At 38.1% G+C, this 24,263-nt stretch overlaps 1 protein-coding gene across 1 annotated transcript; it reads right to left on the minus strand.

Annotated features, from left to right (window-relative positions):
• Positions 1-1,756: 1,756 nt before the first annotated feature.
• On the minus strand, positions 1,757-4,338 carry psmg3 (proteasome (prosome, macropain) assembly chaperone 3). The gene is made up of 3 exons (XM_085404384.1): positions 4,173-4,338; positions 3,087-3,309; positions 1,757-2,465 (listed from the first exon to the last, which is right to left on the minus strand). The coding sequence occupies exons 2-3, from the start codon at positions 3,297-3,299 to the stop codon at positions 2,313-2,315; spliced, it is 366 nt and encodes a 121-aa protein (XP_085260510.1). The 5' UTR covers positions 3,300-3,309; positions 4,173-4,338; the 3' UTR covers positions 1,757-2,312.
• Positions 4,339-24,263: the final 19,925 nt, after the last annotated feature.

The raw sequence follows: 24,263 nt of genomic DNA on the forward strand, positions 1-24,263 counted from the left end.
ATAATACTTACCCTTAACAAGTGCAAGAGTTAAAATTGATCATCTCTTTAAATGGAAAGCAACCATTTTTATTTAAGTTCATTTCTTTTCTAAATTCCAGCCTTGGTAATCAAGTGATATTATATCACCTTTATTTATTTCAGACAAGATAAGTCCCTATTATTATAAAAGGGAAAAAAATAACAAAAGTACTTTTGTTATATTTATACTGACTGCAGACCTATGAAACAGAACAGTGAGATTACATGGGTTGGGTTTTCTCAGATGGGCTTTTTGTGGTCAGTTTTTATGTCGACAATGCAGTTTCAGTATTTCAGTTTATTTAAATCATATTTTTTGAGGCAAGTTCTTATTGAACGTGAATGAAAACAAAAACATTAGAAAGGCACAAATTGTTTGATTTAGGAGAAACACAAGGAATTCATCACGTTTTAATTTAATACACCATTGAAATGTCTGCTTAATCTTTTGTAAACATGAGAAAGATATTCTTTTGTAAAGCAAGAGCCTGGAATATGCTCAACTCAGAAAACAGGTAGTTAAAAGTTTTCTTCCATGAAGAAGGTTAAAAATATAAGATGGCATTCCTTTTAGTTTCATTTGATGCACTTACAAATTCACACACTCAGGCACTACTGCTGTGCGAACTGGTTATGTAATGCTAGTCTGTGAGGGTTTTAGTTTCATGTCTTAGGATGAAATTTGGATTAAGATACTAACATTGAAAATTGGACATAAATATGCAAATTGCTTTAATAAATAAGGTGCATTTATATTTTTGCTACATTGATTTCAACAGAACATGTAAACATTACATTCTTGAAATGTATATTCTGAGTTATAGATTATATACATTTATGTTTTAGGATAATTCAGTATTTTTGTAATTTTCTCTCTCTATGCCACCACAGTTTTGTCCCATTCCCATTTCAATCAAACAATCAAGATATGATAGAAGTAGCAGGATGAATTGTGAAACGTATAGAGTTATACTCTGCTCAGATCCAGCCAAATGCTGCAAAACTGATCAGACAGTGCTTCACAGTACAAATGGATAATGACCCAAAGAATACTGCAAAAGCAAACTAAGAGTTTTTCAAGGCAAAGTCATGGGATATTCAGCGTGCAAGCCAGTCACCTGATCTCAACCCCATGGAGCATGCTGTTGCACTACTGAAGACAAAACTGAATGCAAAAAGGCAGTAACTGAATGTAACTAAAAGTCTGGAAGAGCATCTCAAGGTGAGAAACATTTGGTAATGTCCGTGGGTTCAATACTTCAGTCAGTCACTAACTGCATTTTAAGCCTCTGAAAGTGGGAGAGGCACTTTTATCCAAGGCCTAACTCCTAAATAGTTGCAAATCAAAAAGACAGAAAACCAATTGCAAATCATTTCGTAAAACCACTTGAATTAAAGTTGACAGTCTGCACTTCAATCACAATTTCACTGCTTGACTTAAAATGCCCTGTGGGAGTGAAGCGAAAAAAAATGTGTCAGTTTCCAAATATTTATGGACTTGACTATACAACTTCACAAATGTAACAAAAATGTAGTATTTGTATATTACTGTCAGAAAATAAAATAATTTTTAGATGGCTATAATAAAATAATCTTTTAAGAAAGCTGGTCATTTTTCTCTGAAATTAAATGAATATTTCAGGGGTTTGGTCTATAGGTCCAGGATAAGACATCTAAAGGCTTTTCTTACTCCCATCTTACATTTAAACCAAAAAAATTGACCAAGCAAAACAAAATTGAGCATATTAATTACATTTAATGCATATAAAAGTTAGCTATTGTTCTAATATCAAAGCTCAAGTAGTGAGATGTTATAGAAACAAATGAATAACAAAATGTACTTGACAAAACCAAGGCTCTTATCTTAACCAAGCTCATATGCATCTTTAAATACAAATGAATCATATGTTCTATAAAAGGCTTTTTTTCACAAAAGTACAAAGTTCTGAGGATGATGACAAAAATAATCCAGAGTGTTAATAATGAAAAAAATATACAGCGATGACATCATTTTGCAAACCATCACTTAGCACACTTTGAGCTTTTGAAAGGAAAACAACATGCAGAAAATCTTTCTTTTTAACAAACAGTTAATTATGCGTTTCATAAATTATGTTTTGTGGAAGACAATCTGCTCTGCACATTTATGTCTTGGAGACATAATTGTTTTAATCAGATTAATTTTTGGAGGAGTTTCATTTTAAAAAAGATGCAGAGATAAAACGTGACAGTGTATCCAGACGAGCTGTATTTTACGCCGCCTACAGGCTTCATGTCCGTTTTAATTACTTCCTACCAGACTTGACAACTTTTGATCATCTCTTTAATTTGTTTTATTGCATCTATGGAGGAATCCTTCAGTGCCAGTCCCAGCAAGACAGGCCGGTTGCCAGATTCCTGCGACACGAACATTGCCAGGTTTTTGGCACAGACATGTGTCAGAGGCTGGAAAGAGAAAAATCAGGCATTAGATTATCACCAAAGCATTATTTGTTCAGTTCGCTTAAATCACACACATTATGACTACAGCTAATTCATTTGTTGAGGTTCCCCTGCAGGGAAATCATACAACACACTTTAATTTTCTGTGTCATGACTGTAAACTTCAAAACGCACAGAAAGCCTGTGTAATGACCTCTATGTACTTTCTCACTCGATCTAAAACAGTTGTTCACTTTACAAGAAACAAGCATTGCAAGTATCACCATTTAAAATGGTTAGAGGAGCAAAAATAACAAAAAAAGTATTCATAAGCAAGTAAACTTTGTATTAATCCAATAAGACACTGATACTACTTCTCCTGCAATGTATGACTGTGAGAAAATGACATGCTCATGCAGAGATGAAATAGGTTTTCTTGAGTAAATCTTAACAGACCACTGAGCTTCAGGCCTGCACACATCTAATTTCGCCACAATCCGCCTGAGCAGTCCAGACTCAATCTCATTTGCCCTTTAACGGCATGAAATGAGATACCCTGTGTTGCAACAAGTCTGCCTGATGTCCCGTGAACAAGTTTGCATCACACTGACACGATATTTGTGTGAACAATTTCAGCCAGTGTACCTCATCTTTGCCCAGCAGTACTTTTGTAGAGAACGTTGGGGTGCTTAGATCATTAGATCTGGAGTCGGGTGTGACAGAGATCAATGTCCCAATTTTGCCATACTGAGTGAGAACTACAAATATGTAATTACTGAACTCTGTACAGACGACTTCTGTTGGAATTCCATTGACTTCTCTCTGAGCTTGTTTCGATCTGATGACAGACTCAGACATTTTGTTAACCCTGCACAGAAAAAAAAAAGACAAAAATATGTACATGGAGTTTACAATGCAAGAGTATTTGCAGATTTTTAAAATTTTTAAACACAATATTTTAAATATTAATTATCTGCCACATGTTGTGGACAGGTTTAGTTTCCCACAGCAAAATATACATCTGGAACTTTATACACCATGCAACTATGCTTACAATGACTATCACAATTTCTGTAGACCTAAGATAAATTCTTCAAATTGCATTTTCTATTACACCTAGAGTTTATTATCTCATATGAAAATTAAACCGGCCCTTTCGCTAAAAAATCATACCACTATTCAAGTATAATAATAGGTACACATTAATGCTGCTAATCATGTCATAAAATAATCTACCAAAATGTTTCACTCATGTATTTATTTGGTGTGAACTGTGGAGTTCTTCTAGGTTTGTGCAAGTGCAAATCCCTCTCCAGTCAGCTTCAGGTATTCTTGATTACTAAAGGGCTTGCTATGTGTTGCATCCTCCCTGTTGTTTTTGTGTGCATGCTCGTTTTTAAACTGCACATCTGGTGGTTTCAAACCAGAGCTACAGGCGCAATATTATCTCATTTATTAGTAAATGACATTTTCAAACTAATAAGCTATCAGACTTTTCAGATACAATGCTGCACTAAGTACAGTTAGAAAAAGCTTGCTTTGAAGAATTATGCCCTTACTAAAAAAAACCGCATTCAATCACTTGGATCACAAATTGACTATATGTGTTATTTTCCTACCCTGTCGTCATCAACTCCCCACAAGGGATGCTGCATGCTCAGAGGCTAACGTTAGCTACACAGCTAGTCTGAGCTTAGACAGTGTATTAACCGATGGAATAAAAATACATACGTTTTGCCCCGTCTGTGAACAAATTCCTCGCCCTGTGTCTTCAGCTGCCCACAGTTAAAACTTTACTTTTCACAGAATCGCCTCACTTTAACTCAACTTCAGCCGTGCTCTGTCATTCAGCCTCCACCGTGAAAACAAACCGAAACGAACGTGCCTCGTTGTGTTGAGCGCGAGTACTCTGCGTGATGACGTTTTGACGTCACGCTCATTCCACCTCAGGACAAAGCGAGCAAGGAAGAAACGCTCGCGGTCAGGTTGAATGCAAAATAGATTTGTATATAAGCAACGTTATTATAGTTAACTAAAATTAAACTAAAAACCAAAAAAACATGTGAAAAAATTATTTTGGTTAACTAAAAAAATATTTCGGTTTTTGATAAGAAAAAAAGATACAAGTAAAAACTAACTAAAAATTCAAAAACTAACTAAAATAAAATTAAAAATTAAAAATCTTGCCTTCGACACATGCCCTCCATACAATAATATTCAAAAACACTAAAACTAACATTGACACTAATAAAAACTAAAATAAAAACTAAGCATTTTTTAAAAATAAAAGCTTAACTGAAATAAGAAAATCCGCTTGGCAAACCAAAACAAAATAAAAATACATACTAATTAGAAAACGGAAAACTATAATAACTGCATATAAGTCAGCATAAAGTGCAAAGAACCTTGATTCAAATTCATTTTATGTGTGGTTCAAACTATTTGTTGTTGTGAAATAAGTAGCTAATTTTTAGAGAGCAAACATATGACAATTACAAGCATCAGGAATAGGCTATATTAAAAGCTTCGTGAAGTTGCACCTGCTGTGACTATGTCTAACATCATGATAAAGTTTTTTTTAATACAGACTTTTTCTATAAAAATATTAATAAGTATACTTTTTCCATAGTTATTGGTTTTCCAAGTGTACAGCTGTTATGGTCAATATGATTCATTTTGAAAGTCCTGCAAAAATATATGTTTAAGCAAAATGGGTAGCTGCAGCAAAGTAAATATACATCTCACAATGAAAGTTGTTATCAGCCCTCTTGTTTCTGGTTTGGTTTAGGAGAACAGTCTCCTTTTAGAAAGATTTGCAGGTTACCTTTTCATGCCCTTGGCATTGCTCTCACAAAACAGTTCCTTAGAAAATCCTCACAAACATGTTGTGGACAAGGGAAGTTTAGTTTCCCACAGACTTGAGGAATTAAAACACTTAATGCGTAAAGAGATCTTTGAGTTTTATTTTTCTCATACATTAAATATTCAAAGTTCTGGCATTGTTCACTTTGCATTATTATACTGAGAATGATTTAGCCAACTTTCATAAAGTATTATCAAAAGGGAATTTGTTTGAGCTTAAATTAAATCGGATCCCCTGGCCTGGTACATTTCAATCAATATTAGCCAACAGAAAGAGCTTTTCCAAAGCAAGCAATCACAGAAGCAGGATGTTTTTAATTAACTGTCAATGGAGCTTTAAAGAAGCAGATAAAGTTACGCCTTTTATTTTTCAGTTTATTTAATTATTTACTTTTGCTGTGGGTTTCGTTAAAATGTGATTTCACAGGAGATGAAAACAACAGATAGGGATGGACATTACAGTGTAATAAGTGGTATTTGCACTTCATCATTTTCTTTGTGCCTGACAGACAGTAATAAAAAAAATAGCTAACACACATGAGATGAAAACCACCTGCAAATGTATTGCCTCGACATTTAACGTATTCTAGTATTTGTGTGTAGGCCATGCAAGTACTGTTAAGTCGGCCCTTTACATTTAGACTACAGATTGGCCAACCAAGGCAGTCAGATTTGCTAATACAGCTAAAGGAGATACAGGCAGATGAGAAATTTTCACTGTTGGCAAAAATGCTTGCATGACTTTTTTTTTTCAAGTGGATGTGAGGCTTGACTGAAGTTTGTGAGTGCTGCATCAGGCTGATTCGAAAGGAGCCATCCCTATGAACATGACACATTCACAATGTCAAATAGAACAGGCTCAGCAGAATTGCTATGCACTCTGAGTAGGCAGCATTAGCTATGAAATTGGTTGGACCGCTCCCTATACTCCCTGACTGACCATCTGTGTCCTTGACTGATGATTCTGATCTAAACAAAATTGTAATGCAAATATCAATATATAGTATTTCTACATTAATGTATAGAATAAGCTGATCCTTTCTTTTGAATTTGGGTGAGTTAAAAATCACTGTTTTATTTCCACAACATGAATAGAAGGCTTAGAGTTTTACACTTTGTGAGCCTTCAAGTGCACGAGTAGCAAATGGGCACAAGGTTTGGGAAAATTGTGAACATTCCTGTTGGAATAAATAAACATGTCCTTGTTGAAAATTGATAGAGCTACTTTCATAGCTGATTCAAAAGGATAAAGCTGCTTACAAACACAGCTTTCAGCTTTTTGATATCCAGGGAGTACACTATTTTATTTTTACAGATAAATAAAAGATGACAGATGATAAGAAAATAAGACAATTCACGTTAAAGAAATAAAAGGAAGAAAGAAACAGAAATACTAGGATAAGGCATGTTGTATGTACCAGTCATGGTGGGCAGTCTTAACATTTGACTTATGCGATCTTTTAATTTTTGTGTTGTAAGCACATTCTGGGCATCATAAGAAGAAGCAGGTTTTTCATTCTCAACTTGAAAATGGAGACCATATTTTTTTCTTCAAAGTTCTTCAAAGTTGAAGTCATTTTTTCAAAATGTGCATGAGCTGTTAGCAACTTAAGCTTTATGGTAATGTGAATCCTGTGCAAGACTTTAAAATGAATTTGTTGAATATTTGTGTTGCACAAAATGGAAAAACTATTATTTATATAGATTGCCCATTGATGTCTAATTATTCACTATTTAGGTCTGATGCCCATTTATTTGAAGAGAGCACACTTTTCCTAATAAAGGACGCAGAGCTTAAAACTATGGATATCAGTTTTGTACTTTGGAGTTTCTTTCAGCTGTATATAAATCGTGTAAAGCTACACTTTCAAGTTGTTCTTACATTCAAGATCAACACACAAAACAGAGATCTGTGCTAGCTACATGGCCCCTTCACTGAAGGTTCTCATAAAAGTTTTTTCATCCTTTAATTTTGTCTGTCTTTGTCTTCATCTGAGTTACATCAGTAATATTTCTTCAATCTTTAATCAGTTTGAATATGTCCTCAGGGTCCTTGTTATTTTAATTGCCAACAATTATGACATGAAAGGACAGGCATGTGTTGCCTAGCTGTTTCAAAAATCTTGCCTGCTGTGTTTTTTTTCCACATCACGGATTTTGACTTCAGATCTCTACATGTAAGAGTCCAAAGAAGCAAAGAAAAAACAGTGGTTTCAACAGGTTTTTGGGATATGGTTTAATGACAGCAAATGTCACTAAGACTTTGAAATGAGTGCGTGTCCGTGTATTATTAAATAGCAAATTACTAAAGGCATTGCTGTAAATAATGAGTTTTAGAGACAATAACGTCTATAGTGGTTTTTCCTGGGATTCAAGGGCTCTTGCTGTTTCCAGGTAAATTGAGAAACCATATAGTCATGTGCACCTGTAGCTCAGGTGGAAGAGCAGGTTGTCTACTAATCACAAGGTCGGTAGTTCAATCCCTCTCTTCTCCAGTTTTCCATAATCCGTGGGCAAGGTAATTACCCCTTTTATAATAAGATTCATGTAAAGACAGCAACATGTGTTTTTGTAATCAATGCTTTGTATTCTTCTCTTCATCTATTTTTATATTTGCTGCTTTTGCCCATGATGTCACTAAAAGTAGCCTTGCACCTGCACTGAATGAATATGCTCTGGAGCGATGCTTTGGAGGTCCTTGAAAGCAAAGCTTTTTGATTTCGAATCACATAAGTGAGGACATTTTATTTTAGTTTCTAGCTGTGTAAATAGATTTGCTCTCAAAAGGAAAAGGGAAGTCTGACCATGGTACATTTCTGGAAGAGTTACTGATACTTAAGTGTTCTCAGTTTTATAAACACATCCCATCCTTCTGTCTGTATGAGTAGTCAAGCGTTTACTCTGTATCACACACAGACGGTCTGTGTCAAAATGTCAACCCATGTAAAAAATATCTTATTTTGCTGAACGAAGCCACGGCTGTTCCATCACTTCATTTTGATGTTCTGTTTCATTAGATTTGTCTCATCAAATGTCTTCTGAATACACTGAATGCATATAAAGCCGAATATGTTTCTTTTTACACCCTTTTTTGAATAATAAATCAAATCAAATCACTTTTTATTGTCACATCACATGTGCAGGCACACTGGCACAGCACATGCGAGTGAAATTCTTGTGTGCGAGCCCCACAAGCAACAGAGATGTGCAAACACAACAACACAAACGAGCAAAATACAAGAATGGCCAACCTGAAACTAATAAATATATGTACAATATATAATAGTGTATGCATTTCTGGATGTGTATACTAAATATTTTCCTACGTGTGTGTGTGTGTGTGTGTGTGTGTGTGTGTGTGTGTGTGTGTGTGTATACACATTTTTACAAATTAAATAGTAAAAAAATAAAATAAAATAATAATAATAATAATAATAAAATATATAAAATATACAGAGTTGAATATGTGCAAAACAAGTGGCATTTATATACAGTGTGGAGTGCATAATGTTGAAGTTCCAGTAGTGAAGCTGAGGTGTCTATGACGTGTTCAGCAGTCTGATGGCCTGATGGAAAAAGCTGTCTCTCAGTCTGCTGGTACGGGACCGGATGCTGCAGAACCTCCTTCCTGATGGAAGCAGTCTGAACAGTTTATGGCTGGGGTGACTGGAGTCCTTGATGATCCTCCCCGCTTTCCTCAGGCACCGCTTCCTGTAGATGTCTTGGAGGGAGGGAAGCTCACCTCCAATTATCCGTTCAGAGCACCGCACTACTCGCTGGAGAGCTTTGCAGTTGTAGGCGGTGCTGTTGCCATACCACTACCTTAATATTTAGTCATCAGTACTGACAAACATTTTCCTCAAATCTAAAAAGATGAGCAGCAAAGAGCCAAGCCTTCACACCTTAGTGTGAGTTACAAACACACCCATCCTGTATGTATAAACTTCTACATAAAACCACTCATAAACAACACATACCCTAACAAAAAAACACAAGTCGTGAACCTCAAACAGGCCTTTAAAGGTTTATTCCAAAGTGAAAACCAGCCTGAACCTCACTCACAAACTCTATAAGTTAAACTCAGTAGGCTAGCCATAAAAGTATACATGCGCGCACACACACACACACACACACACACACACACACACACACACACACACACACACACACACACACACACACACACACACACACACAATTATTACCCTGGTGGCCACTAGAGTGCTGTGCTGTATTACAGATAGAACTCAAAAGAGTCTTTATCATGACATTTTTAAGTTGCACTACTGCTTTCTGGGACTGACCACTGGGGCTACTATCTGCGAAGTGTTTCTGAAACAGAGACAACAACAAGCCACAGTGAGCAGAAATCATATGTGCTGGCAAAATGTCAGACAGCCTGTGATTTACCTCTTCTGTCTTAGAACTACCCAATTACTATAATTTTTTAAATGATTTCATTAGAGTTTATTTAATAAGATGATGGAAAGATGCCAGTGTGAAATTGGTAGTTTGAAAGCTTTGTAAAAGCAGCAGAGGATGACTATAATCTAGGGGGGGATAGGAGCTGTACATTAATAATTAACGATTACATCACAGGCCAGAGTTTCTGGATTTGAAAGATCACTCTCAAATCAAAGCCAAAAAGAAAGAAAATCTCTGCCTGCAAGCTTATGATTGCCCAGGGTCCCATCCACTTTCCATTTATATTTAACTTCTCAATAACAGCGGCCAATACACCAAGCAACTGTTCAGACATTTATATATTAAAGCAAAAGAATCACTTGACAAATCCATTTTTGGGGGCTACTGATTTATTTCTCACTTCCTAATCGAAGGCATCATTTATGGAAGTTATGTATAGCAGTTTGTACAGTTTGTTCTATGAAAGAAATTAGATTCAAATATTTTTCAAAGGAAAAGAAATGGGAGTTTAATTCATTATAAACATTAAACCTTGTCACAGTGAGCTTCTTACTGTGTTCCAGAATTGCACACATGCAGCTATGAGTGAAATGTCTCAGGTTTCATGCTGTTCCCCACTCCTGAAATCATATCATGCACAGTTAAGACACAAGAAATTTGCTTGAAAATGATTTAGGAACTAGAAAAAGATTTCCAGGAAATGCTGCATACGGACTGATTCAAGCATCTTTGAAGTGCTAGTGTTCATGTGAAGTACACAAAATTTTGGTTGAAGTACTTCAGAAATTTGAAGCAAATGCTATAATCTCTCCTTCGCCACCTCCTTGTGATTGGCAGAGAGCAGTAAAGGAGACAGAGGGCAGATACTGTGTCTATACAGATTCAAATCAATAGTTAGCATATAAAAGCCTTCCCCAAGACTGATGTAGAGCTGCCATTAATGCTTTGGAGGTAATACAAACTCAGCATGGTGAGGAAATTGTTTAATCAAACTGTGGTCTGAGTACGGTATCTGTCTAATAACATGACATTCAGATAAAAATTTCTAACTCACATAATATTTGTGTTCATAGGTTACAAATTAGACCTGTTAAAGGAACAGGTATATTACTTAGCTATCAATGGTATTATTTTAGTTTTAATGCTCTAAATTGATTTTTAATTTGCAGATAATCATAATGTATCAGTATTTAAAAGTTATAATGAGTATAACAGATGTTTTTTGTCTTTTGATAACTGTTTATATGATTTATATATATATAAGAAATTATGTATGCATAAAAAGACAAACTAAATAGATTGCAAAGAACAATGTCAATGGAACCTGCAAATAGTTTTCTTGCCATTATGTGTGTAATATTACCCATACCACATCACATACTAAAAAATAATTGACTGTTAATGTAACAATAAAATAATTACACCAGGAAAATGGCCCTAAAAAGCTCATTCAACCATATTGCCATAAAACTACTGCTAATATTTAATATTTAAAAACAACATAACATGAAAGATGTAAAACAAGGCATGCTGTATCTTACTTTCACAGTTAGTTTGTTTTAATTTCAAATTTAGAATTTATGAAATAGCTTTGTGCCAGAAATGTTTATTTTAATAATTAATAAAAAAAAAATTGCTTTGTAAACGAATTGTCTTTTTTCTGTTTCAAAAAGTGTTTGTGTGAACTACTTCATGAAATATCCATAATGAAAAGAAGGGTAGAATAAATCAGACCAGAGTGAAGGTGGGAACTTTGTGCAATATTAATATTTCCATCATGTTGAAAGTGAAACATCATCAGGAGAGGTGGAGGAAGATCTCAGCCTGGGTGTTTATTGTCTTATGTAGTCTGGAAGATGAGTGGATGGTGGGGTGGGTGCAGTTTTCTCTGTGGTGGGGTTGGGTGGACTGTCCCGGGCTCTGTGGGGCCGGGCGGCGCTGCTGCACTGGGCCCGGTCTGGATGGGCCTGGGCCCCCTTTCCCTGGCGGGTCGCGGAGTATGGGGGTGCCTACTGGGGTCAGCGGGGGAGCTGGCCCCAGGGAGGGGTCACTTGCCCCTCCCTTCCTTCCCTCCCCATCTCCAGCTGCCTCCCTCTTCCCGCTCCACCACAACCACCCACACATGCAGGGCCTTGGAGTAGGGGTATGTCACCAGGGTGCAGAGGAGGCTACCCCCCCCTCTGTCCCCTTCTGGCTGCCTCTGCCTCAATTTTATCCCACAACTTAGACATTCACATTACTCACACTCTCATTACACATACATATAGGATCTTGGGGGTGGGCACGATACACGGAGTCCAAAGTACCATCAGGGTGTACACCCCACCCCTGGCATCGTTGCCCACCTCTCAATTTTAAATACACGTAGACATTGAGGGCTAGCAGGAGGGACCATGCGCTTACCTGCTGCTCTCTGGCAGGTAGCTCCAAGCCCTCCTGGGTTTTAAATGCACCTTAGAACACACATGCATCAACATTACAATGAGCGGGTGGAGGGAGGTTCGGAGTCTTCTCTCACCCCCGTTCTCTGCGACCTGCTGGAGCAGGGGGGCTAGGACTAGGAGGAGGAGTTGGCCGTCCGACTGCGGTCTGGAGTGTGGAGCCTTCCTGCTGCTGCGGAGTCGGGGCGGTCTGCCTCCCCCCACCGCAGGGAAAAGGGAAACACCACCTGGGTCTGGGTGCAGTTCCCCCCTCCAGGGGCGGGGGCACCTAGACCCGGTTTGTAGAGTACGCTTGGGGAGTGTGATCGTGTGTACAGCGTCTCTTTATGTCTGTCTCCACGTTGGTTGAGTGTGGAGTAAGTGCATATGAGAGCATGAGGGTGGGAATGGATGTTTGTATCTGTGTGTGCCTGTATGTCTGTGTCTATATGTCAGGTTGGGTGTCAGGCGCCACCTCTCTGGGGACATCTCAGGCCCTCCAAGGTTTGGAGGCCTATCTCCCCCTACCACCACTTCCCCTGCCAGTGGCGGACCCCCTCAGACATCGGTGCGTTGGTGGTTCTTTGTGTCCGGGGATGGGCGTCCAGGTACACACCGGCTCACTCCTTGGCGGCCGCTTATTGGGGCCTGGAGCCTGGGGCTCGCTCGGGCCACTTCGGAGGTGGGGTGCCCCCGGCCTCTCGGCCTGGGGCTCGGTCACTCAGGTGCAGCTGGCTGCCGGCGGAGCTCACGGGCGCGTCACTGCAACTCCCCCTGGCTTCTGCTCCGCGGCTGCTGAGTGAGCCCTCATCTGGGACTCTCCTCAGCTCTTTCCGGGACAGTGGCGCAGCTGCCCCTCTGTTGGTCTTCCTTGGTCTCTTGTGTTCTGCGGGCCTCTGGATGTCTGGAGTTTTGATCTCCTCCACACCTGCTTCACGCCCTGGAGGACGGGGCTGTGGCCCCCCCACACCCTCTAGCAGATTATTACATGAAGGAACCTTTTAAAAAAAACAAAAAACAAGCGCGTCCATGCTCACAGGTGTACACACGGGTGATCACACCCAATGGCGTGTCCAGCGGGGTGGCCTGGGGGGGCACAGGCCACCCCCCCAACCAGACTGGCCACCCCAGGTGCCACCCCAAAGGCAAAACAATAAAATTCAATCAAATATCAAATGTCCGATTATGTTTTCACGGTGACGCTCAGATATCCGAGTGTAAGTGAATGCAGCATCGGCTTCTGCGCTATGTGCATCACGTTAGCAAAGGTAGGAGAGCCAAGCACGAAAGACGTCACTGCAGGAAACAATTTTTCGGTGAAAGAAAATGAGGACAGAATAAATGTCCCGGTAAGTAATATTAAGTTTGTTGAGTTTAGTAAACTTCAGCGAAATTAGAATACCAAGGAAAAAATAACACTTAAAGAATTATTGCAGCCGTGGAATATTTCAGACAGTATGCTACTGAGGGCAGCTAACATAAGAGTTATGAGTTATAAGATGTAATCTAAGTCGTAACATTGCTGTATGGAGCTGCAGATTTGGTTGCAGGTTAACATAGCTGGACTGGCCATCGGGCTTATTTGACTTATTTTTTATTTATTTTTGTAAGGGCATGAACAATGAGAGGTGGTGGATTGGCCAGATGCAGGTCGATGTGTAGAAATAACTCCGTTGTTTGGTGGTGGCTATGGCGGGGCTTCCACAGAGGCAGCAGGTGGATGAGGGAAGGGGAGGCAGGAGGAGAGCCCCGAGGCAGCCGCCAGTCCGAGTGTCAGGTGAACTGAACTTCAGGTAAGAAGTTATGACCTGCAGTCTATCTGGGTCAGATATGAACTAAGTTTAGGTGGAGTTTATTTTCGTTGTGCTGACTTTTTACTGTCAGTTGCAATAACTCATACTGCGTTCTAGCCAGCTTGGAGTTTTTATACAGCTGTTCGGTTGCTATGATGTTACTGATAGTGAACTTTATTTTATTCATAAGGTTAGTTAGTAGAGTTGCCAACGGCTCCTTAAAAAAATGGAATGGTCCCTCAATCAGAGAAAATATTACACGTTTCGTATTGAGCTGAGAAGAGACGCAGTTTGTCCCGAACTTCAGCTAGAATGGAAAAAGACACAAAGCTGGATTTATTCTGTCTTTACGCTGCACAGCTGCCTCTTCTCTCATCCTCCCTCTCCTGTTGCTACTTCAATCATGAAACTGATCGATGATCAGCTGATCGGCTTTTCTCTCTTGTTTGTTTATCGCCCACTTTGCGCCAGAAAGACGAAACCAGCAGATGTCGCGCTAAACAACAGCAGCACGTTTAAGCTTGATCGGCTGTTGTTAGAATTTATTTAATATTAATTTCTAGTATCAGCTGATGTTTGCTGGAGCCACAGCTGTAAAGCTGCTGGTCATGATGTCGGTTTGGATATCTGGTGAGAGGGAAACGTGAAGACCACCCACCAGGATCCTTTTTTATGTAGCTGACAGCTGGTAACTGTGCAGGGGCGGGTCTAGCAAAGTTTTGCCAGGGGGCCAGGTAGGGCATTAACAGGGAAAGGGGGCACAAAGAAATACTTTTCTTTCCTATTCTCATTTAAAATATCTAGCTTTTATTAAATAATTATCTAAATCTTACAACCAAAGTTTTTATCTGACGTAAAATGTATAGAAATCATACATATACCAAAAAGACTGTACATCACTGTCACAACAGGGTTTGTTTTCATTCAAAGGCTTTATGGCTTTAATACCTGGTGGGTCGGTCTGTAGTCAAAATGCCCGATTTTCTGTCCCAGTCCAGCCCTGCAGGTTATACTGGCAGTGTCACCATGCCAGCTGAATGTATTTCATCATCAGCCAGTGTTGTTCTTTATCAATATTACCAAAGTTTACCATAAGGCAGCATAGAAAGTATTTACTTGCTTTCAGGTTTTATTCAAATATTAGTCTTTTCAGTTGTTTCTCCACTTTTTTCCTGTTTCAAAATCAAACACCAGTTTGTGAGAAGATTATCTTCTTTTTTTAACAGGCAGAGAAAGTTTTGCATTGGAATGGCTAATTTGTCAATTGTTTGCTACAAATGTTCGTATTTTAATATTCAAAAATGTTTTTGCCCAAAACATATGTGCAGTATATGTCAGTAAAAATACTATGCAAATATTGCTGTCCTTGAATGCTGAGTAAACACTGACAAAGCACTGATTGTATCTCTTGTACTTTATCAACGCAGTATCTAAAAACTTTGCACCGTAGTGGTTAAAATCTCATTCTAATAAGAGTTAAAAGTGCATTTGGTTATTAGGTTTATAGGATTATTGAATTATGGTTAAGGGTTGGTAGAATTTTTTTTTAAAACATTATCTGCCAATTAAATCTGCCACCCTTCTCCAAATCTGTGCCCCTACCTGGCCCCCCCAACAAAAATTTTCTAGACACGCCACTGATCACACCCACAAACTACACCCTTTTTGGCTCCTACCTCAAAGCACACTGTGTTCTGTTGATCTTATGTGCTGCACAATAATGTTTAACATTTAGTATTTACTGTCATATTCCCATATATCATTGTGATGTTGTTTATTCTATTACTCTTGTTCTCTTCTGCTTGCTTTCTTTTTTCTTTCTCAGCAGGTGATCCAGGTGATTGATATATGCATTTTTTTTTCTCTGCCCGTTCTGTTGGTTTTTGTCTTTTGCCCTTCTCCCCTGTCCCTCTTCTCAGCTGTTTCTCTTTCCCTCTTTCTTTCTCCCCTTCTTTCCCCCAGTCAAGTCTGTCCCGTATTCAGTAAGTGAAAATAAAATAAACAAAAGGTGAATCAAATGGACCATTACGGCAAGGCTGGGATGGTCAGTTTGGTAAAGTAAATCCGTTGGGCATCTTTCTTTGCCTTTAGACAACAATTCTGATGGCAAAAGAGCCAAACGGGACAGGCCAAAAAAAAAAAAAAAAAAAATAGTGAAACATCATCCTTTGGTTGAAAGTCACAAGGGGTTACATAACCGGTAACTGTTCAGCACCATCAGATTCCTCAGTATTCAGCAGTGCATGTATGCTATACTTGTCCTTGTTAGATTACTCTTACAAACACACTCTCAAGTCTTCTGCATTTTTTTGCAAATGCATCTTTTTGGAAAGACCCTTCACCTTTTGAGCAAGAAAATTTGAATAATTAGCAGCAAAGAAGGCTTACTTTTAACAAATTGCTCTCATCTCAGGGGTGCTTAACATATTAAGTGCTTCACATTTTCTTTGTTCTCACACATTAAGGCGCTGCATTACGGTCTTCAGTCTTGTATTTGTGAACATTAATCATCACTAATGACCTTCATTAGTACTTAACTTATTCTATCTAAGTCCATGCATGTTTGCTGTGCCAGCTGAGAGCAGACTTGGCCAATTATGTATATATAATAGTTCATACAAGATGGAATTAATGTCACTGAAGTTGGGGATATTGATGGATTTCAGCAAGACCTTCTAAATAGTTGAGCATATTTGGCTGATGAATTCATTAACGGTAATCAGTTTCAACTGGCTCTTGCCACGTGCATTGAAATGAAACAAAAAAGCCGCGTGCCCTTTAGAGTTGTTTAAATTTTCACGCAAATATATCACCTGATTAATTCAAATAACTTTGTTAATTTGTGCCTCTGATTATCTGCCTTGTCTGTGATATAGCACCTCATTAGAACAGAATAGCCAGAAGGCATTCATAGCACCCCAGCTAAAAAATTTAATATTCTAAACAATTAATATTGATATACAGAGGTATAATGTAAGACAACATAATTAAATGTAGAGTTATTAAATAAATACTGAAACACACTTCTCAAAAGATGAGGATGAGAAGAAGAATACAAGGTGATAATTTAATACTTCACCTGAAGTACTAAAGTGCACTTTACTTTTTCTGAAGGACGATGGAAAAACTGCAGAGGAGAAAGTATAAAAAGTATATCCTGTGTTATTTATTTATTTCAAAATTAATTCATTCATTTTAAACCAATGTTAATGAGGAAGAGTTATTTTTTCCTCAACGCCTCAGGACCTGGACTCAGTGGCATCTATTAGTTTGCTACACTGTTGCTTTTGTGGTCCATGGAGTAATACCCCCACACCTTCAAACTCCACTGAAGCCAAGAAACTCAAGGCCACCTAGAAAAGCACTAGGCACACACACACACACACATACGCATGCACACTATTGTGTACATCTTCCAACTCACATCTGCAGTTGAAACAAGCTGCTTACAAGAAGGTCATTCAGATTCTCCAAGTTCCCATCAAAGAAGTCAGAAGTCATGTGTAGAAAAAATGTGCCTGCATTAGAATATAGTGGATAAAATCATTTTCACAAACGAATCTTCCACAAATAGTTGTGTAAGTGGTACTTTTGAATAAACAGAATAAACAGTGAAAATTAGTCGAGCTGAGTAAATACCTAAGCGTGAGCCCTTCCAAATTTGAATTAGTTAATGTACCTACATATTTTCACAACTGTGACTTTGTTCTTGTTAAAGCTATCATTAATTAATTGAAACAATATTGTATTGCTGTTATTATAGCGTGCCCTCTTTTTAGAAACCAATACCCAGAAGGAAGGAAACATGCCTGAAACTCATCATGATTTGCAGATTTGAACATGTTTGAATGATGGAGGAGTGAATAGAACTTTTTTATAACCTTAGTGTCATTTTATATTCATAGTGCAGCCTCATATTTAATCTGCTTCCATTTTTGCTGTCCTCGATTTGGTTGAGACTGTTCTTATTAGTCTCCATTTTCTAAGCATAGGCTCAAAATACCCAAAGGCTATGTTGGCTATGTATTGTTGTTATTTCTTGTTCTTTTCTGCAAATATTCTTTTAGAACCTCGACAATTATAGCAGTAGTGCTTTGATTTGTGTACACCTAAACAGCAGGCAAATCCAAAGCAGCTCATTTAATTCGGAGCAATACGAAGGCGACTACATATTTAATGACTTCGTCCTTAATTGAACATGCTGTGACATTTCCACTAAAGAGGTAGGAGCTTTAAAATGTGCTGAGGAGTAAAACTCTGAAAGGATAATTTGCTGTGATTAATTTACGCATCTTCTTACAAACAAAGAGAAAGCAGACGTTAATGATTTGCATTATATGAGACAGTGTTACCTGTAAGATCTCCCACATCCAAGTGTTGGATATGGTGTTTCATGATGGATCAAAACATACAAGATGTGCATATTTTACAGAGCTGAGCGTTGTCAACCATGCAGTGTTAAGAGGCGATTCGCATCCTAATAATACTTGATGTACACATACATCTTCTGCCCAGAGGTGCAGATACAATAAGAGGAGCCTCAAAACAATGAATGAATAAAACAAGACTTGTGGCGACTGTGAGAAAGGGTGCTTTTAATTTTCCTCTCCAGATCAGTCTCTGAGCAGCACTGAATTTTTCAGTAGTCTATCAGTATTGGTGCCTAAGAGGAAGCCTGTCAAACAGAGCTCTGTTGTCTGTCGCTGTTTCTTGTGTATGATGGCAGAGCAACTGAGAAAGGTTTTGTCAGCAGACAAAGAAACCTTTTAATCACAGAAGGGGCCTCAAAAGACAGCCAGGGCAGCATGTTCTAATTGTGTGGCTCTTCATCTAATATTCCTAAAGGTGGAAAACACTGTGAACAGATTTTAGGCTGAGCCAGGGAAGTTAAATCTATAATCTACAGTCTCAAGTAGCATTCTTCATCTCAGGGCAGATCTTGTTTTGGGAGTTGGTTTCAAGTTGTTTTTGACTTGTGTGTTTCACTGCTGCTGTGTGTCATTTCTTATGAGTTCTTTCCTTTGTGATGAGAATAAGAATTGGGTCTGGAGTAGCTTGCTGGAACACAGTTAAAAAACAATATTAAAATTAAAAATATTGAAAAAAAAAATATTGAAAAAAATATATTTGGAGTCTTCACTAAAAGGCATCTGTGTTTAAAAATTGAAAGCCCCCAGCCTTTTACTAACCTAACATTTGTGATTTCAATAGCAATAATTTGGCTGGTATTCAGTTTGTTGATGAATAACTGAGACCACTGGGTATTGTTTTTCATTCAGACATAATGGGCACAATATGTTACAGTGACATGGCAATGTCTTTGTAGACAGACCATCTTAAATTCATTCATCAATCTGGGTCCTTGTGTTTGATGACTGGTTGGCATTTGGTGAAGACTGAGTGCAGGAATGGTGTCTGGTCTGTGATTCTGCTTTGGCATTATTTAGAACAGCAGAAGGCTCAAAGAGACATTGCACACACGCAAGAAAAGGTCACAGAGAAAAATGGAAAACAGCAGCAAATTGCCTCTCCAGCCCATTACTGGTCTTTCTTACCACAATATGTTACCCAGTTTGGCATGCTGGAGGGCCAATGTGAACTATTGGCTCTGACTTAGGACAAGAACAAGTTAATCTGGTCTGGGTGCTTCCCTCTAGTCAACACAATCTATTTTCTTGTTTATTTGACTTACTCAGGTGAAAAAGGAAAAGAAAAAAAAGGAAATGACCCTTTTTCGAATATTTGCAGTGTTTAACTTTTGATTATATACTTACCTAAAACCAAGGTGTGAATATATTGATAATGACACTTTGAAGTGTGACATTTAATAATATGAGAAGACTCTAGTGAGCTGAATTTACTCCAGAAAGCCCAAGGCTGTTTTTTCTTCCAGATAAGTTGTTCATTTTTTCCTGTTTGTTTATTTTCGCTCCGAAATAAATGAAAAAGTGTTATAAATGATTCACAAGAAATTGCAGTCGCTAAAGCTAATGTTCTTTTTCATTCATTCCTGAGGTTTGTGACTAACAGTTGTACATCTGGTCTCTGAATGAGGATGTCATATCGTCATGACAGATTGGATAAACCCACAGAGTTCATGAATGACTGTGGCACTGCAAATGATTTGAATTTCACATTCCCGAACTCTCATATTTATCAGAATGAAAAAAGCACTGTAATCAACGACATTTGCATTTATGCAAAATATGTTTACTGTAGGGCACCATTTTTGCTTCAACTGACCTGTTCATTGTTTCATTCTTACATAATATTGCTATTCTGTCTCAAAATTGCTCATTTGCATCTGTCCAGCCTGCACAAAGAGATGTAATCCTGACATGTTCTTGGGGTCTGGTTTCCCCATTATAAGTGAAATTGGGATATACTCATTTTTGTCAGTTTCCTTGCAAAATTAAATTACTGGCAGCAACTATTTTGTTCACAGTGAGCCTGTTGTAATCTGTAACAATAGTTTCTTTCTTTGAAACTGTTAGGATCCTGTGTTTTGTAGAACATTGGCTTAGCAGTATAAAATGCAGCTTATGTGTATGTTCAATGAGGAGGATCTAAAATCACTCATTTGCTTGCTTTCCTGTCCTTCTCTACTGCTTGTCCGTTCTTTGCATCACTACCACTTTCCCACACTGTCTATCTCAGTACTCACATGATTACTCTAGTCCCTTTCAGACTTTCCTGTTCTCCCTTTCAGACTACCATTCATGCAAACCACTTCCTCCTCATCTTCACTTCACCTGGATCACAGACTCAAGCCTACAAGCTTCAGTCTTGATCTTCACCACCAGCATCTAGACTACTGGACATTCTGTAGTGCTGAAAACAATTTATTACTTTAAAATGTATCAAAGTGACAAACCCAATTCTGTAAAAGTTGGGAAACTGTGTAAAAAACTGTGATTACAAATTTCTATGATTACGAACAATTTCAGAATGTTACTCCAAAGTTCACCATGCCATCCACAAATACAGCTTAAAGCTCTATCATGCAAATAATTCAACTAAATTCAGCTTTATTTATATCACAAAAACAGCTGATTCAAGGCTGTTTATATTGGAAGGTAAAGACCCTACAATGATACAGAGAAAAAAGACAAAACCCCCAAAATCAGATGACACTCTATGACCAAGCACTCTGGTGACAGTGGGAAGGAAAAACTAACTTTTAAAGAAACTTCCAGCAAAGCCAGACTTTGTGACTGTGACTGGCCATCTGCTGTGACCACTTGGGGTAAGGGAGAAAGGCGGGACAAAGGCATGCTGTGGAAGAGAGCCAGATATTTATAATAACTAATGATTAAATGCAGTGTGGTGTATAAACACAGTGATTGAAAAAGGTGAAGGAATAAGAAATGCATCATCTGAGCAGCCTAGACCTATTGTAGCATAACTAAAGAAGGATTCAAGATCACCTGAATCAACCTGAATTATATTCTTTGTTTTTAACATAATATTAAAAATATAAAACTTGTTTGTCTCCCGAATTCTAATTTAAAATATTTGGTGCATCATGACACAAAAATATGGCAGAGATGATCAGGACAGTTCAGTAGCTAAAATCCTACATCAGACAAGAACGGGACACTACTCCTCTCATAAAAGTTCAGCAACTGGTCTCCTCAGTTCCCATACGTTTACTGGCTGCTGTTAAACAAAACGGGAATACTGATCAACTATTCTCCCTGTCCCAGCTTTTCTAAGATCTGTTGCTGCTATCAAATCTAGAATGGTACATCTCCTCAGTTTAAACATTTGATATTGTTCTATTGTGAATCATTTTTAACATTAAAATGTTAACATCTTATATGGTATCCCAACGTTTCTGGATTATATTTTGATTGGAATATTACTTTAAGACACATTTGCCCAGGGGCTGGACCAGAAAGCTTAGTATTAGCTATTCAGGGACTACATTATATTCGATTAAATAAAAAGTGTGTGGGTTGCCTGATACTGTACATGTTGTTGGGTTGGGAGAGCTAAGTGATTTTTCACTCCCTTTGTAGAAAATTGCATAAAAGGCTGCTACATCATATTCAGCTTTTTAAACTCACACCTGTTGCTGTTATTTGGGTCTACCAAGTTCAAACAACCTCTTTAAAATGTACCATTAAGAAGCATGGCCACGTCCTTGCAAGTACACATGTTAGGTTTTGTCAGTGTCCATTACATTCTCTAAAGCTCTATTCAAGTAATTTCTTCAATTTTAAAAGAAGAAAAAGAATACATGTAACCACAGAAAATTCTGTTAAGGGCTGTTAGGTTTGAGGCACAGATGCTGGGATGATTTAGAACAAGTTTTACTCACTGCTATTACTGTCTAGAATAGGTGTTCTGAAACTTATAGTGACAGAAAAACTAACATTTTAAATGTTTAATGGCCTGATAAATTAGTTAACTAACTATCTTTACTGCTTAAGAAAATATATTCCAGTGAGTTCCCAGTCACACAGACTTAGAGACCTGTCAGCGACCCCTTGACAACCTCCAGTCCATGGAGAATAATCAGTGCTTCCTGATCAGCTGGTGAATGGTTGATGGAGCTTCCTGGCAGTGATAGTACTCTGTTTGGTGAAATTGGTCACAAAGTAACATGTAACATGTAACATGTTGCAATTAAATCTTCCTTGGAATTTCTTTGGTTGCTTACAGATGATCACATTTGCCTCTTGTTTGCATGGAAAATGCTGACTTGTCTGAAAGCACTTCGAAGGCAAACCTTTTCAAATTTACTACTGCTCAGCCAGTTGTTGTGAGTGTTTGAAGACAAGTTGGTTTCAGTGCAAACTACAGCTGTTCGTGGCTTTCTGCTACTGACCAAAGCAGGAGGTTTTTGGTGCAGCACCCTCTTTGTGACCAGTTTCACCCAGGGACAGCCAGCAACTGCCACTCACCAACTGGTTGGGAAACACATAATCTTCCTTAGTGGCTGGGGAATGCCAGGGATGTTACTGCCTGATATCTAGGGCTGACTGACTAAAGCTTTGTAACTTACAATTATTGAAATAGTGCACACTTACATGTTATGAATTGAACTGCCTTTATTCTTTAGTAAACACTAACAGATGTGTTATCTGGAAAATCAAGCTTTCCAACAGCTTGATGTTAAGTTACCTATATTGCTAAACTAAATCAGCAACATGTCCTGAACCATTTAGAGTGAGTACACCGCTTATCATGACTTAAAACTGCATCTGAGAATCAATGCTGACACGTGTCTGTGAGTGTGGGGGGTGAGGCGGTAGTAGCTGATGAGGTTAGGGAGGTGTGTGGGTCTCTGTGGTATTTGCTTCAGTTTACAATCTGTTTGGAAAAGACTCACAGCACAGGCTCAAATGTTCAAGGCTGTGTTTTTTCGAGTGTATCCAGTGTCCAGGGCTCGTCAGGCATACAGCAAAAATCTGCCAGTTTAATGTGCTCACTGAACAGGAACATTGTGTTTGACTGCGGCTGTTCTTATCTGCCCCTTGGTAGTATCCTACTCACATTCTAATTTACTTTTCACTGAAAGGCATTTTTGTTATTAAATTATTCAAATGAAGACTGCCACAGTATATGAAATAAACTTAAAGAGAATGGGCTTAGATTCCACTTTAGGCAATAATGGCTGCTTGCCATTTTCCAAAAAGAGAATCATTTAAACCAATAACCCTCAAACCATGTAGGAGGGGAAAAGCAATAAAGCCTACTCTGTCATGTGGATACCACACAACAAGAAGTGGTAAATCAAAACCCTCTATGAAGAGCATTTCCTTCTAAGTATCAATGCCAGTTATATTAAGTAGAAGGTATAATTCTTTGCTAATTTAATGCAATTCATGTTGCTTTAGATCATTTTTGTATATCGTCTTTGTTAAAAATATATAAAAAGGTAGAAATGTAGGTGGAATCAAAAGGGTGACCTACAGGGTTTAAGTTTATCATATGAAACTAATTCACTATTTCATTAATCTGACCATAACAAATAACACATGGGAAACAAAGTACACTAGCCCCACTTTTTCAGGAGTGTGTTCACTGAAGTGAAGAGCATAGCAGCATTTTTCAGAGCTTTGTAGAAGGTTTCAAGCTGAATTTCCACAAGTAATCTTTCAAGAATTTATTAGCTTAAGCTTTGATGCCACAAGGAGATATTTTGAGTGGAGTCTTACTTCCACTAGTGGTGGATTAACCATGTGTTGACAATAAATGTGATATTTATTTCATATCATAAACGACTGTGTGAATATTCTTTTTGCATGATTTAGTACACTAGATCATTGCACTTTGTTTTCTGATTTGGTTAGAGGAAGAAGTTAGAGGGTAAT

This window comes from Rhamphochromis longiceps, linkage group LG4, assembly GCF_057381845.1.
Source record: "Rhamphochromis longiceps isolate RC_006_pf linkage group LG4, R_longiceps_female_GT1.1, whole genome shotgun sequence".
Lineage (NCBI taxonomy): Eukaryota > Metazoa > Chordata > Actinopteri > Cichliformes > Cichlidae > Rhamphochromis > Rhamphochromis longiceps.

What these genes read in the sequence shown, in the direction of transcription:
- psmg3 (XM_085404384.1), bottom strand. Translation starts at nt 3,299, where the DNA reads ATGTCTGAGTCTGTCATCAGATCGAAACAAGCTCAGAGAGAAGTCAAT. An exon ending in TACTGCTGGGCAAAGATGAG is followed by an intron (nt 2,466 to 3,086) that starts GTACACTGGCTG and finishes TTCTCTTTCCAG; the next exon opens with CCTCTGACACATGTCTGTGC.